This window comes from Lontra canadensis, unplaced genomic scaffold, assembly GCF_010015895.1.
Source record: "Lontra canadensis isolate GAN:19392208 unplaced genomic scaffold, GSC_riverotter_1.0 scaffold13, whole genome shotgun sequence".
Lineage (NCBI taxonomy): Eukaryota > Metazoa > Chordata > Mammalia > Carnivora > Mustelidae > Lontra > Lontra canadensis.
Genome location: NW_022631007.1, coordinates 5,761,733 through 5,776,077, shown reverse-complemented (window position 1 = coordinate 5,776,077; position 14,345 = coordinate 5,761,733). Strand labels below are relative to the sequence as shown.

Genomic DNA, 14,345 nt, shown 5'->3' with positions numbered 1-14,345 from the left:
TAAATACCTAATAGTGAAATTGCTGAGTCATTGGGTAGTTCTGTTTTTAACTTTCTGAGGAACCATTGTTTTTGAGCAATAGCTCTAGTGTCTTCACTTTGGGGATATGACCTCCACCATCTTGCCTGCCTTCCTTATCCCTCTTGGATTAAGGTCGATATTTTTTCTCCATCTTGTTCCAAAGATAATATTGCAAAGACATACATTTATACGTCTTGGCTTGTATGTGTAGTTATTTCTTTAAAATACAGTCTCAAAAAAGGAATTCCTGGGTGAAAAGATGTAAACTTTTTTACTCAAATATTTATTGAATGCCTCCTCTTTGCTCTTTATACGCATTAAATTTACAATTTAAGTGCTTTAAATTCATGACTAAGGGAAATTTAAACTCACAGACTTTACTTAACACTTATGGAATTAGTACTATGGGTTTGGTGCTATTCTAAAAGTATACCCTACATTACCTCATTTAATACTATAACATAGCTCCTACTAAGATGTCCATTTTACAGATTAGAAACTAAGGCACAGAGATTCTAATTAACATGTCCAACATTCCATTGCCCAAAAGCAGCAATTCCAGAGCTAGAACACCAAGGGTTCTGGTTCCAGAGTAAATGTTACACTCTGTTCATCTCAGCATAAAACACTTATAACAACACTCCACTTTTTACTTTGGACTCCCCTAAAATAAGGCTGGGTGGTCTAGTTTATTTCTTAGTTAAATTGTACTTCTATTCTGCAGAAAAGTCTAGGTTGATAATTTAGTTATTTTACTTGTCATTGTTAGACACTTTCAAATGCTGAGATCTTCAGTCGTCATTTCTTTACCCATTTGATTTTGAATTATAATTATGAAATTAATTCAGATCCTTGCAACAGTATACTATGTCCTTGAAATTTGCGTCTTTAGCTAAGGCACAATCTGCTCCTTCAAACCAAATTAAACGACTCTTGACAGCCTGGGTTATTACTAAGATGGCAGGTTTACCAACTCTAGGAGTTAGATATTGTGTTGACATTCCATGAGAAGTTGTAGAATAAGAAGAAGGAAGGAAAGCTTTTGTTTTTGTGACAGGAGCCCATTCTTCTGGTGAGAAGTTGAATTGGAGGAGAGCTGAGGATTTGAGAAAGTAGATCAAACAAATCCCTCAATATTTATGAGAAGAACAGGGCCCGTTACCACTGCAGTGCAACACAGCTCCGCTGCATGATAACAGGTATTGGTGGGTGCCTTTTCCCATGCCTGGAGCAATTTTAGAACAGCTAATGAAATTCATTAGTCATCTGAGAGAGAGCAAGAGTAAAAAGCACTATAAAAATCCAATCCAATTCAGGGTAATCTTGGCACACGCCTTAGCCCAGTTGGTGTATTTCCAAAAGAAAGAGGCACATTAAATTCAGGAGGGACAATCCAACTGTTCTAAAGCTATAAATCAATGCTACTTAGCTCTCATTTTTGCTCAACATCTCTGCAAGGAGCCATAGTGAGAAATTAACTGATTCCACCATGCTCATATACATGTGTCTCTTTGACCAAAACACAGAGAGTCAGCTCTCTTGCTCCAGAGAGAACTACTCATCACATGACCTAAACCCTCACCATCACAGATGCATAAAGCCTTCGTGCTAAGCATAGCCAAATCCCAGGCCCTAGGTGCTATAGAGTACATCATTGTTATTTTCATTTTTAAACCTCATATCCACAAAATTATGAAACACCAGATGTTTTGAATGCTGCACCTTGACTACACATTTCCTGGGAAGATAGAACTTTACTAATCTGTCCCCCAGAAGTCAAAAAATTGATGCATTATTTGAAGCAGCTCTGCTAGGTTTTGCAGCCCTGTGACAAAATAAGCTAAGTGCAACATTTAAACAGGAAAAGCTTAATAAATGTCATCCACTGATTGGCTGATATGTCCTAGCCTTAAATGATTTAATAAAAATATACCTTCCAGCAGAAGTTTTTAGGCTATGCCTTTTATTAGGTGCATCAAGGAGAGGTGGGGATTTAATTTCTCTACGGTTTTATTAACAACCTGTGACTTGAGAGCTCTGATTTTCCCATTGTACTAATTGAGGTGGGGCTAATTCTAGGTAGAGTGTGGGCCCCCCCCAAAAACATCTTCTCTGAAGGTCTTCTTGACTCCAGCTTGATATTAATGGTCACATTGCAACTAAGGGAGATAAAATTAAAAGGAGAGTGAGAACAGGATGGAAAAAGGCCCCTGAAAACATACTCTGTCATTTGCTTTTAAACCCATAAATTGCAACACATACTAATAACAAGTGACACTCTCACAGTCCTGTTCATGACGAAATGAGGACAGCGAGAAGAAAGTCTTGGTAGTTACATTACGGGCTATTGGTATGTGAGTGCTGAAGGGCAACAACATCCGTAAACTGGAGAACCAGTGAGGGAAATGGACATAACCAACCAACTCTATGGTTCATTTGCTACGTTTCATGCACAAACACAAAATTAAAAGAAGGAGGGAAAAAATAGAGGTTCCCAAACAAACCACATATTTCAGACTTGAAGGTCTGAGGGAGCAGCATGTGACATTACAGGGTAAGAGATCTTAGAACACTGAGGTCCGTAGCTGAGCTCCCCTGAATCGCCGCTACTTGAAGACATTCAAAGCCAACTAAAAATAAACTAAAATAGAGCCAAATCTAACATCTGGAGCCTGCATTTGCCTCATGAGCCATGAGTCTGTGGTCCTTGAGCTCAACCTTGGCCTGAGAAAATAGGGAATCAGAACTTAAAATAAATCTACATAGAGAAATCAAGTCAAAAGGCAGGGATTCTAGGACGTTTTTTTAATTACCTGATTCATGCCATAGTGTCTCTGTGTCTTGTGCTATGAAACAGTGGACACTTCACACAGCTCTTTACCTAAAGAGGTTGTGTGGGACAAATAAACATCTTTCCTCCAAAAATTACATGGAGTCCTGTGTTTTTTATTTGCTAAGTCTGGCAGTCTTACTCGACGGGCCACTCCAGAGAGAATATTCACCGTACATCATCTTCAGTGTACTTAAGCATTGTAAAATGGGTTTGTTCTGTTTTGTTTTAATGCTGAAAGTACACGGAAGTTCTTGTTAGTGGTCCACGATGTCACATCTTGTTTTTGATTTTGTTTACATTTGGAAAAAACATCGATTGCTACTTAGAGGAGCCAGTTAGCAATTACTAAAATGTTCGTGGAAGTTTCTAGGGCCTCACCAGCAGAGATCTTCCCAAGAAGGTCTTAGAAATCAAAACTAAACCTCTGTGCTCTGCAGACTGGTGAGGGGTGAGGTCGACAGGAAACTGTTGACGGCATTGACGTGCTAGAGAAAAAAAAAGTTTTTTCCATTTATGAGATTCCTCCTTAGCCTCCAAAGTTCACGGCGACCACTCCAGCTCCTTACAGCCCCCAAATAATCTCAAAGACCATCCCTTGTCACTTAAGTTATACACATATTTCATCAAAGGGCAAGGGAATTCAAGACTGTGTCCTTGATTTTCTGTTTTGCAATGTTCAATTCTGTATTTGGGAACCCATTTTTCTCACGTTTGGAGTGAACACATCAGCCTTGTAATGCTACCATCACACCTTTTTCCCTTCTGGCATTCATCCTTGGTGCTATAGGCCATTTCTTGGAGGGAAGTGCCTCTCCTCTCGGCTTCCAGAGTTTAAGGCCGTGTGATCATCTGGCTAATTTTTCAGACTCTTCTCCGTTTCCACCACAATGCATCCAAAATAGTTGCATTGTTCAACCCTGTTAGACAATTACCCAGTTTCTCTCTGTGGTGGCCAAGAAGCAGAGAGCCAAGCGATTAATCCTGACACAGGATCCATGCTTCAGGGACAACGAAGACAGCCCGTGATACTTTCCTTGCTAATAGGGAGCCAACATTTTAAAAGAGATCCAAGTAAACCTCACAAGGAAGGATCTAATTCAGCAAAACTGTTGACGATCATGACACTATAGCAAGCAAGCAGAGGGCTTTTCTTCAAACGGACAAAGGTAAAGTTCACGTAATTCAGCGGGTGTGTTTGGCTGAACAGCATGAGCTTTGGGGGCTCAGCGAGAAGAGCTTGAATTACTGAGCGGGAAGTCAAGTATCTCAGGATCCTTTCATATTATTTCAGATCTGGAAATAATAGTTAGGTGGCTTTGCCCTAAATGCCTGGGGTCTCTGTGACTCTACTGGAAGGACTGCATCATATCAAAGCCCTGGTAGCTAAGAAGCGAAATTCAACCGTGCGTGGAGAAGAAGCAAAATTATGTGTGTCAGTGGTTCACGTCACATTGTCTTTTTCCGCAGCACGAAAAGCCCAGGCTCCTTGAGCCGTTGGATTATGAAACTGTCATTGAAGAACTTGGAAAGACCCATCGGAATGATCCCCTTCAAGATCTTCTGTTCTTCCCCAGTGATGACTTTTCAGTAAGTGTTATTTTTCCAAGCCATCTAAGTTTGGGACGGCCCCAGAGATGATAAAAGATCCTCTCTAGCTGGGTCACTGTCTTCCCTTATAGATTCAGGTTGGGCGGTACTCTTTCCTGTGGCCGCCCTGCATCATAGTCACTCTAGTGGGAAGCCACATCCGCCAATAGAGAATGCCCGAGGTCTCAGCATAGCTGAAATTTCCACAGTGGCCTTTGGGGTGGGAGATGCACAGGGTACTGCTCGTTCCAGGTGGTACCCGTGTCCATACCAGAGTCGGGGTACCTAGCCTCACAGAGCATTTCTTCTCTCACCCATTTCTATCTGAAAGCTTCCAAGCGAGTGAAACCAGCCAAAGGCAGAGTGAGGAATCTCTTGGCACAGAACATGCAATTCTTAAAAATCACCCTTAATCTTGGCTGTCCTTTGGTAAGGAGCTGGTAAGGCTTGCGGGCAAAGAAAGAGAGGCCAACACATCTTCATGGAAAGATTTGTGATCTGAAGACAGTGCTTTCTGGCATGTGGAATGCTCCTGAAGATCGTAGAGAGAATGAATAAAAAGGCAGTTCATTGTGGAATTGGGAACAAACACAGTAAATTTATGGCTGATGAGCACTCGCATGTCTCCAGCATTCCATTTGTGGTCATCTCAAACATTTTTACGTTGTTAGGAAATATCTGTGTAAATGGAGATCTCAATGAGCAGATGGTGACCTTTCATGTCTTTTCCTAAAAGAATGGTGTTCAGATATCACAAATAAATATCTTAAAGCCAATGAAAAGGTAGCTCCAGGGTAACTCTGGGAAGTAACCATTGTCCATGGGAACCTCTGCTGAGTTTCTGGGGCCTCGTGCTCATGCTTCTTCAAATAGCCTCACACTCCCATTCTTTCCTCTTACTTTTGGGGCAGATCTGGCTTCTGGTTTCTAAGGTTAATTATTTTCACCTTCTTCCGTGGATTACTAAAAAAGAAAGTAGATGGAAGTTCACCATTTTCTGTTCCAAGTATAGAGAATGATGGAAGAAAGGAGATAGATTCATAGGAAGGAAAAAAGGAACTCTCCCAATTTGTTTTTCAGATTTTTACACAGGTCCTACTTTACTGGTTGACACACTTTAAGAGAGGCTGGGCTCATGCAGAAATGTCATTTCCGTGGTTTAGACCACCAGGGCTTGAACTGCAAGCACAAAGTTGAGCCACATTTTATTTTATTTTTTTTTTTTACTTCCACACCTTCACTTTCTTTCATACTGAAGAAAAAACTTTATGAACAGACTCTTTCTGCCAGACAATACAAAAATCCTTGAAACTTGGAGACATTTTCTTCTAGCTCTGTCATCCAGATATATGACAAAAGCTACTCCAAATTCCCCCAGTTTCAGAAGAGAGTGGATGGGATGTAACAATTGTACTGAATTTAAATTCATATTCTGGCATCTTTTCACAATCATTTAAGTTAAAAATTGTCTGATTACTCTAGGACCTTTGTCTTCCTTAATGGTGTGAACAGAGCATATAATAGCATACATACTTCTTTGTTTTCCAGAAGTGAATATTCCAGTAAATACACTGAATTCTTTCCTCCTCCAGCCCTTTGCTCAACACCCTCTGTGGCCACCCCCCTTGTCTTCAAAATGAAGGGAAATCATGTTAGGATTGCTCAAGGGTCTTTCCAGAATCTACTCCTTGTACATCTCAAGGTCATAGTCTTCCTCCCCTGCTCAAACCCTAATGCTGTCATCACAGGCACCTTCATTGTCAATGGGTAAAATACTAGCATAATCCTCAATATAACATTCTCTCATCTCTCAGACTATTTTCTCCATTTATTCATTCACCAAATTTGTAACATATGATACTGAATGTTAGACATTAGTCTCAGACTGGGGAAGGAAGGAGCAGTGAGTGATTAGACAGAAATTGCCTGGTTCTAATGGAGTTTGCCTTTCAGTCATATGAATCAGGCAAAAATAAGTAAACAAGTTAATTAACCAGATAACTGAGATGAAGACCAGTTCTAGGAAGAAAATCAAACAGGACCAGGTCATAGAAAAGAGGTGACATGTGAACTGAGTTTGGAATTTCCAAGGAAGACCAACCATGCTAAAACCTGAGGAAATATGGCATGTCTTGGGCTGAAGGAAGTCTCTGCAAAGGCCCTGGATGGCTCTGGACAGAGAGAGTGGGCAGAGAGGAGACAAGGTCTGACAAAGGCAAGATGAGGCACTTGCGTCTTATTCCAAATGCAAGTGGCAAGTCATTGGACTGTTTCAAGAAGGACAAAAACTAACTTGGTGTATGTTATTGAAAGCTCATCTGGCCTCTGCTTGGAGAATATAAAACAGGGTGTGGAGGAAGCTAGGAGATCAGCTGTGGGAGAGTAGTTCTCAATTAATAGGTGCTCAAGAGATATTGGATGCCACCTCGTCAGAAAATGTCATATCATACAGATGTATGTATCAAACATCTGACAAACAAATGAAGTTTTCAATGTTATTACCACGTGAAGTTGTCAGTTTCTAAACAAAATTTAGATAGATTATTTTCCCTTATTTCTCCTCTACAGTTGATAAGCCATGTCCCATGGGTGGCCTGCCGCCTATTTTTGTCTGTCCCATGAATCAAGTATGGTTTTATGTTGTTGTTTTTACACTACCTTATTATATTTTCTACACAGAACTGGGTAAATCGTTGAAGGCAAAAAAATATTTTGTAAGCCATGAAAATTTGAAATCAGGTTTTATTATCTATAAATAAAGTTTTATTTGAACACAGTGATGCCCATTCTTCTACCTATTGTCAGTGGCTGCTTTCATGACACCCCACAGGATTGTAGCAGAAATAGAGGGCCTTACAAGATTTACAACCTGACCCTTTAAGGAAAGAGTTGGAGCAGCTCTGCCATCACGAATGAACCTGGGTTCATTTGTGGGGGGTTTCATCTCCCTCTGTATGGAGTAAAGACCCTTCCTTAAACATCCTCTGCCACTGTCTGCTAATCCACAGCCCATGTCTCCTGTCAAGAGTGATGGTTGCCAACAGAAAGCTCCCTGTTGAGTATCATTTCCCAGGCTTGTTTTTGAGCAATGGGTAGGGATTACCTGGGATGTGTGTGGACAGTCTCTGCTCACCCAGTGGGAAGTGGCAATAGAGTGATCACCCCCATCCCTGGGGCATCACAGAATGGAAGGAGGGGAGAAGTTCCAAACTTCCCACCCTCCCTCCAAATGCCCCAAGCCCGGCTGTGCCCTACAGGTGAGAGAATCCAGCTCACTTCCATGTTTGCATGTTACCACGCACCCCTACTTGAGGCAGACCTGATTCATTACTGGCTTTGTTTAATCAATATTTATTTTGTACCCACGAAGCACTGAATATAGAACTGCACTTCCCAGATAAGTGAGGCAGGCAAGAAAAGCAAAAGCCCTGTATTTAAAGAGTGTGTGCCCTAATATGGATGAAAATAAAAGTTGATTAAGAATCCTGGCTTCTTATGGTTGAGACATACCAAGAAACAGGGGTTTCCACTGTTATTTAATACACCTTACAGGAAATTATTTTCTACCAAGACAGTATTTGGGCAGTGTTTCTCCCTACTCACCCTGCTGACCCAAACCACCACATCTTTTTTTTCTAGATCCCCAAAAGTAGCTTTTAACCAGTCTTCCTGACCTCTTCCTTTGCCCTCATTTAAAGTTTTAGAAATACAAATCAGGCAATGAATGCCACAGCTCTAGTTAAAAATTTCCAATGGTTTCCCATTGCATTTGGTGTCAAACCAACATGTCGACATTGTCCCCATCACATGGTTCTGCATGACCTCAGAGCCTTTATCTTCCCACCCTGTTTCCCTTGGTCACTGCATGGATACCTAGCATTCTCTAAGGTTCCTTGAACTTGCCAAGCTCATCCCCTGTGTCAGGGCCAGTCTGCTCTCTTGCACAACGGACCCCTGTTTTTCATTCATAATTCAATTCAAATGCTACCTGTCGAAGGAAGCATCCATGACTCTAACCATGTAGTGTCCCTTTATGACCCCACATTTTTCTTTTCTTTCTAGCCCTGTCAAACCTAGAAGGACCTCAGTTTGCTTTTTCTCTCCTCTGTCACTCGTTCCTTACCATGAGGGTGTACCCTCGAGCAGGACAGAGATGTGTTCTGTTTTGATCACTGGGAGACCCCCTTCCCCAGCAGCTAGAGTGGCACTTGGCACAAAGCAGGTGGAAAATTAACATTTATTTCATGAATTATCTTTCGGAAACATGTGGATTGTTATTTTAGAATATACCTTTAATTCTTTGAGTACTTTTAGGAACCAAAAATTCCAAAGTGGAATTTTAGTATAAAGAGAGTGAAGTAATTGGTTTTGTTTGATGAGGAGGAGAGTGATCATTAATGTGATACTTTCCTCTTCGACACAACCCAACATATCACCGTAGGAAAACAGCACTAAGATCATGATCCCCTTCTCCAGAAGCTCATTCAGCTGGTACGGTGCCTGCCACATAGCCACTATCAACAGAGGCTGATTTCCTTTCTGTACCCCATAATGTACCTGCTTTCTGTTACTAGGCATGGGAGAAATTAGTTTCTATCTGTATTTTAAGTACCCAACACAATGTGAGGGTCGTGAGCTTTCATGAAGATTATGGAACATTGAGTTAAAAATCATCTTCTTCCTGGTAAAGGAACTGAAGTAAAAGCATTTCCCATTTTCTTGGTACATCCAGTGCGTGGGTCCTGGGAGCAGGCATTGTGATCTTTGGGACATTTTGCATCATAGTGAATCACTAAGAATAAACAGTCTTAGGTGGATTTCTTAGCTCTTTCATTTGAAAAACATGAGCTACTTCATTCATTGTATTTGGGACTCTTGCTTTTCTTATCTTTCTTTCTGAAGCAGTTAGTAATAGAAACTTAAGACCAAAAAAATAAGGAACTCAGTCTCCAAATTGTGGCTTCATAAAATAGGCAAGGAGACTAAGAAAGGAAAAACAAGAACTAAAGAACGGTTTCAAGGACACAGTGAATCATAGTGTTGAGTGATTCAGTTTGAAGAGAGACTGATTTAAAAAAAAAAAAAATAGCAGAACCAAAAATGAGAAAGCCAGGAATGAGTTTCCTGTTGAATAACAGATACAGAAAGCCTGATGTGGAATCACCTCCGGACTTACGAAAGCTTAAATAAGAAAGTTCGGAGGTCTGCAAGCTACCACACTGTGGAGGGCCACTGGATCTCCTGCATTTCAAGACTGCCCATGCCAGGAAAACTGCTCTATTTCAACTCAGTACCATGGCTTACTTTCTGTGAGTTAAGCTGCATGTATCAAGGGCAAAAAAATGAACAAGAAACAGCGCTTACACTTGAAAGGTTATGCTTTTGACTCCAGGAGGTGCCACTTTCAAAGTCAAAAGTCTGTGTTGTGCATGGGAAATGGTCTGCCTGAAGAGTTACACGATCTTCTCAAATCCCCTCTTCATCTCAGTAGTTCAGAATTAGTGTCTCTGGGTTCCCCAGTGTATCCTGCAGTTTTCATTGGCTTATTATTATTACTGAGTGAATCATGAATTCTTGACGTACCAATGGCTTTTTCTTTCCATAGTATGTTTTTAGCTATAAAAAGCAACTGGTATATGGGGATTTCCAGACTCAACCACATGGGTCATTTTGTTGATAGGAAGCAGAAAGACCCCAACATCTTTTAAATTGAAAAGCAGAAAGGTCCTGAGTTATTAGTGTTTTGTTTTTGTTTTTTTTCTTCTTCTTGCATTACTGAGACACAGCTCAACATTTTATAAAACTCTCAACCTCTTTTCAGTTTTTGGCTTCTGAGACTAAAAAGGCTTTAAATGGCTCACAGTGTTGATGAAAGAACAATTGTAATTGCAATTTAAAAGGTAAGTGACAGTCTTTGTCAAACTAGGTTATTTCTAAGTTTTAATATTCTTCTCATTTACAAGCTAATGAGGTTGAGATTTTCAAAAGCTCTTGTTCAAGGATGTAGTGTATCTCTTTAGACAGAAATCAAATAAGAGCATCTTGACTTGTAATTTACGTTTCTGTCTACACAGCATGCTTATGGCCAGCAGCTTCTTAGAGAAATAAGATGCATTATTTGAGGAAATATTAACTCCCTGAATCCCACAATGGATACCATCAGAAAATTGGTGTGGTAATGAAGAATTCTAGAGGGCTTATTTCAGTTGAGTAAGAATATGTGGAGACTTCTCTGGGCTTGATCAGACTAGGAACATAGACACAAAAAATGTACATTAAGACTGGTACATGAACGTTCATAGAAGCATTATTCATAACTGTTTCCAAAGTGGAAACAGTGCAAATGTCCATCGACTGACGAATGAATAAATATACTGTGGTCTATCCACACAATGGAATATTACTCAGTCATAAAAAAGAATGAAATAACTGATTCATACTACAACATGGGTGAAACTTGAAACCATTATGCTAAGCGCAGAAGCCAGTTACAGAAGACCACATATGGTAGGAGTCCAACTGAAATGTCCAGAAGAGGCAAATCCATAGAGACAGGAAGTTAGCAGTTGCCAAGGCCTCAGAAGAAAGAAGAATGGGAAGTAACTGCTAGGAAATATGGAGTTTCTTTTGGACATGATGAAAATATTCCAAAGTAAAAAATGATGATGGCTGCACTATATATATATATATATATATATATATATATATATATATATATACACATATACCACTGAATTCTACATTTTAAAAGGGTGAACTCTATGGCATGCCAGTTATGTCCTAATAGCACTATTATTTTTTAAGAAAGGATTTTTCTAGACATTAATGTAAGGGTAATGTAGATGGTCAGAGATAGGGTGCAAAAAAATCATAATACGTGTCTATATTCAAGTACTTCACTCTTTTAAAGGAATAAACAGGTGTACTAAAGAAACAATAAAGAACATGGGAAAGCATTTCATTTATTGTTATCTTTTATTTCTAACAGATTTAACATGTCTTGCTTATATATCAGCAATATGCATATAATATTATATATATATATAACCAGAAATATATGTATATATAGAGGGGGGGAGAGAGAGAAAGAGAAAGAGAAAGAGATGTTGAATTAATTACTAGCAGAGATTTTGAATCTAAAATATTCCAGAATGGAGCTGCAGACTTCATGTATGATACATTCAATAAACTTTAGAGTTCAGAGCAGAGAAAATGTATGTTGGATAAATTAGAGAAGATTTTCAGAAGGAGATGGCACTTAATACTTAGCCTCAGGTTAGAAAAGAACAAGAAAAAGCAAGGACTTTTCTGAGAGGAAGAGGAGCATGGACGGGGCTTGTGCAAGAATGAGTCCAGTGCGGAAGAAGGAATGTGAACAGCCATATGCAAAGATGCACGTTGGGTTGGCTGTAAGCAGGTTAGCTGGTGGCAAGCCTTGCCCGTCATGGGGCCATGTCCACAGGCCTCACACCAAGCAGGCTCATTCTCTGTACCTCCCTGGAAAGAGAGCTCAGACCACAACCTCTGAGTACTTGCCAAGGGAAGGTGTAATAAGTATATTGTTGGAGCACTGTGCTCTATGAATGTTCACATTTTCCCATATGTAAAATGTATCATCCCGACCTCTTCAGAGGAGACAAGACACATTTTGGAGCCTGCAAAATGAAAATGAATGTCTCTCTCTCTCTCTCTCTCGCACACACACACACACACACACGAAATGAAATGACTTGCTCGGTGGTTTACCAATCTAAGAGTAAAAAACTTGAACCAGGTCCCCAAACTTCCCTACTTACAGTCTTATTACTTGAGAGATAAAGAAAGAGAGCAGAGTGGAGGGGCAGAGGGAGAGAAAGTCTTAAGCAGACTTTGCACTAATAGAATTCTCATGTTGTCTCCCTGCGGGGTTGATCTTGTGACCCTGGGATCACGACCTGAGCCACAACCAAGAGTCAGACAATTAACCAACTGTGCCACCCAGGTGCTCCCTACTTAACTTATTAAATACTGTGATAGATAAGTTCTAGCTTGACTTGGCTAGATGATGACAACTTTCCAGTTATGGGCAACTGCTCACTTTTTGTGCATTTCCCATACAATTTAACTTCAGCAAAACAAGGAAGACCTTCCCTTAAAGCACAATGAATGAGTCAACAATGATAAAAGGTTCAGCATAGGGAATATAATCGACAGTATTGTAATAGTGCGGTGTGGTAACAGATGGTAGCTACGCTGAGCATAGCATAATGTATAGAGTTGTCAAGTCACTATGTTGTACTCCTGAAACTAATGTAAATTGTGCATCAACTATATTCAATTTTTTAAAAAATAATAAACGAATGAATAAAGAGGAAATTATCGAGAGGGTGAGCACAACAAAAGTATTAAAGTGATATTCTCACATACTTAAATAAAACAAAAACCACAACAGTACTCTTCTGAATGTAATAAAAGGTGTTTTTCAAGTAACTTGCAAAGGCTCCTGTTCAAGGACAAGTGTCTGCTCTACCAGAGTATAAGGCCATATCAGTGTCTTGAAAAATTTAGGTGAAGATCAATTTTACACACATTTTTAGGTGGAATTGATTGTGAAATGTCTTAACTATAAGGCTTGTTGAATTCTCCAGTTTCAGACTGACTGATTACTATAAACACCATCATTTTTGTTCTTTTTAAGCAGCTGGGATCTACAGTACTGTCAGAGGAGGCTTTTACTCCAGGATAAGAAAAGCAGCTTTTTTTTTTTTAAGACTTTGACCAGTGGCCTTTGGCCAATTGAGAAATGGCCGTGATGTGCTTCAAACAAAGTCTTCTGTGGTCTCTTCAGCCAGCAGAATGGTGGCTGTGTCAAAGCCACAGAGACTACCCACTAAAGGGTGGAAGGAATCAGAAAGTGTCATGGTGGTAGTTAAAAATGTCTGAGTATCATGGACCTGAAATTACAAACATTAGAACTGCATGCCTCATTGCATAAATAAAATGACAGTTTTTATTTCCAAATGCCTAATCTCTGGACAGTAAGCCCCTTATAAAATTCTACCACCAAGAGGAGCTCGGCCGAGTTCCAGTGCTGTTTCAGATCCGTTTCATGCAATTGAGCTCCACTAATTGTCGACCAGAAGGTTTGTAAAAAAGAACAGGAAGTCTTCTGTGGCCAAGACAATTTGTAGTGGTCTGAAAGCATCTAATTCTCAGAAAAGAAGTTCTTTGCAACCATATTAATACTCTCAACAAATATGACTGCATACTTCTCTTCTTATTTGATCAATTTATCTTTGCTTCAGTGGAGACACATTCAAGAATCGTGAGTGGAAAGGCCACATTCTTAAAGCTGAAACCTTATGCAGGCCTTCTTTTTCAGCCAAATTCTCCAGAAGCACAGCAAAATATAACTGAGATAACTAGCATGTCATAGGCATTCATTATACATGTATGCCTTTTCTTATACCTGTGTATTCTGTGCAAATGGGAAATAATGCAACTTGTAAAATAATGGTTTAGATTTATCACACGATTACATGAGGGTGATTAAGACTCAGTTGTCTTATTAAGAACCAACATCATTTCATAACTAGAGGTCATCAGGAATCACTCCTAGCCATTATACCTATGGTTCCTTTTTTAAAAGCCCCAACCTGAATGAATTTCCAATCTCATACATTGCATAAGGAGCTCTATCTTTACTGTATGACATTCATGAATCAAGTAGCTATGTGATCATTATTGTTGAAAATCTGAATCCAGATATCAGAAACTTACCACTAAGGAAACAAAAATTTTCTTAAACCAGCTCAGTCTTCACCTGGTGGTATCATACCATAGTGATCTTAGTGGGGCACCAGATACAGCTACAAAATAAGTCTGCATTTGAGTCGTGTTACTCTACTCTCAATCAGACATACAG

General features: G+C 39.7%; 1 protein-coding gene across 12 annotated transcripts in view; it reads left to right on the top strand.

Annotated features, from left to right (window-relative positions):
- The window catches only part of DOCK10 (dedicator of cytokinesis 10), a 263,090-nt gene that overhangs the window by 107,272 nt on the left and 141,473 nt on the right, over window positions 1-14,345 (top strand). For all 12 annotated transcript variants that reach the window (XM_032857354.1, XM_032857356.1, XM_032857353.1 and 9 more), the window contains exon 2: window positions 4,322-4,441. In XM_032857354.1, the coding sequence (XP_032713245.1) occupies window positions 4,322-4,441 (120 nt within the window). The remainder of the gene's footprint in view (window positions 1-4,321; window positions 4,442-14,345) is intronic.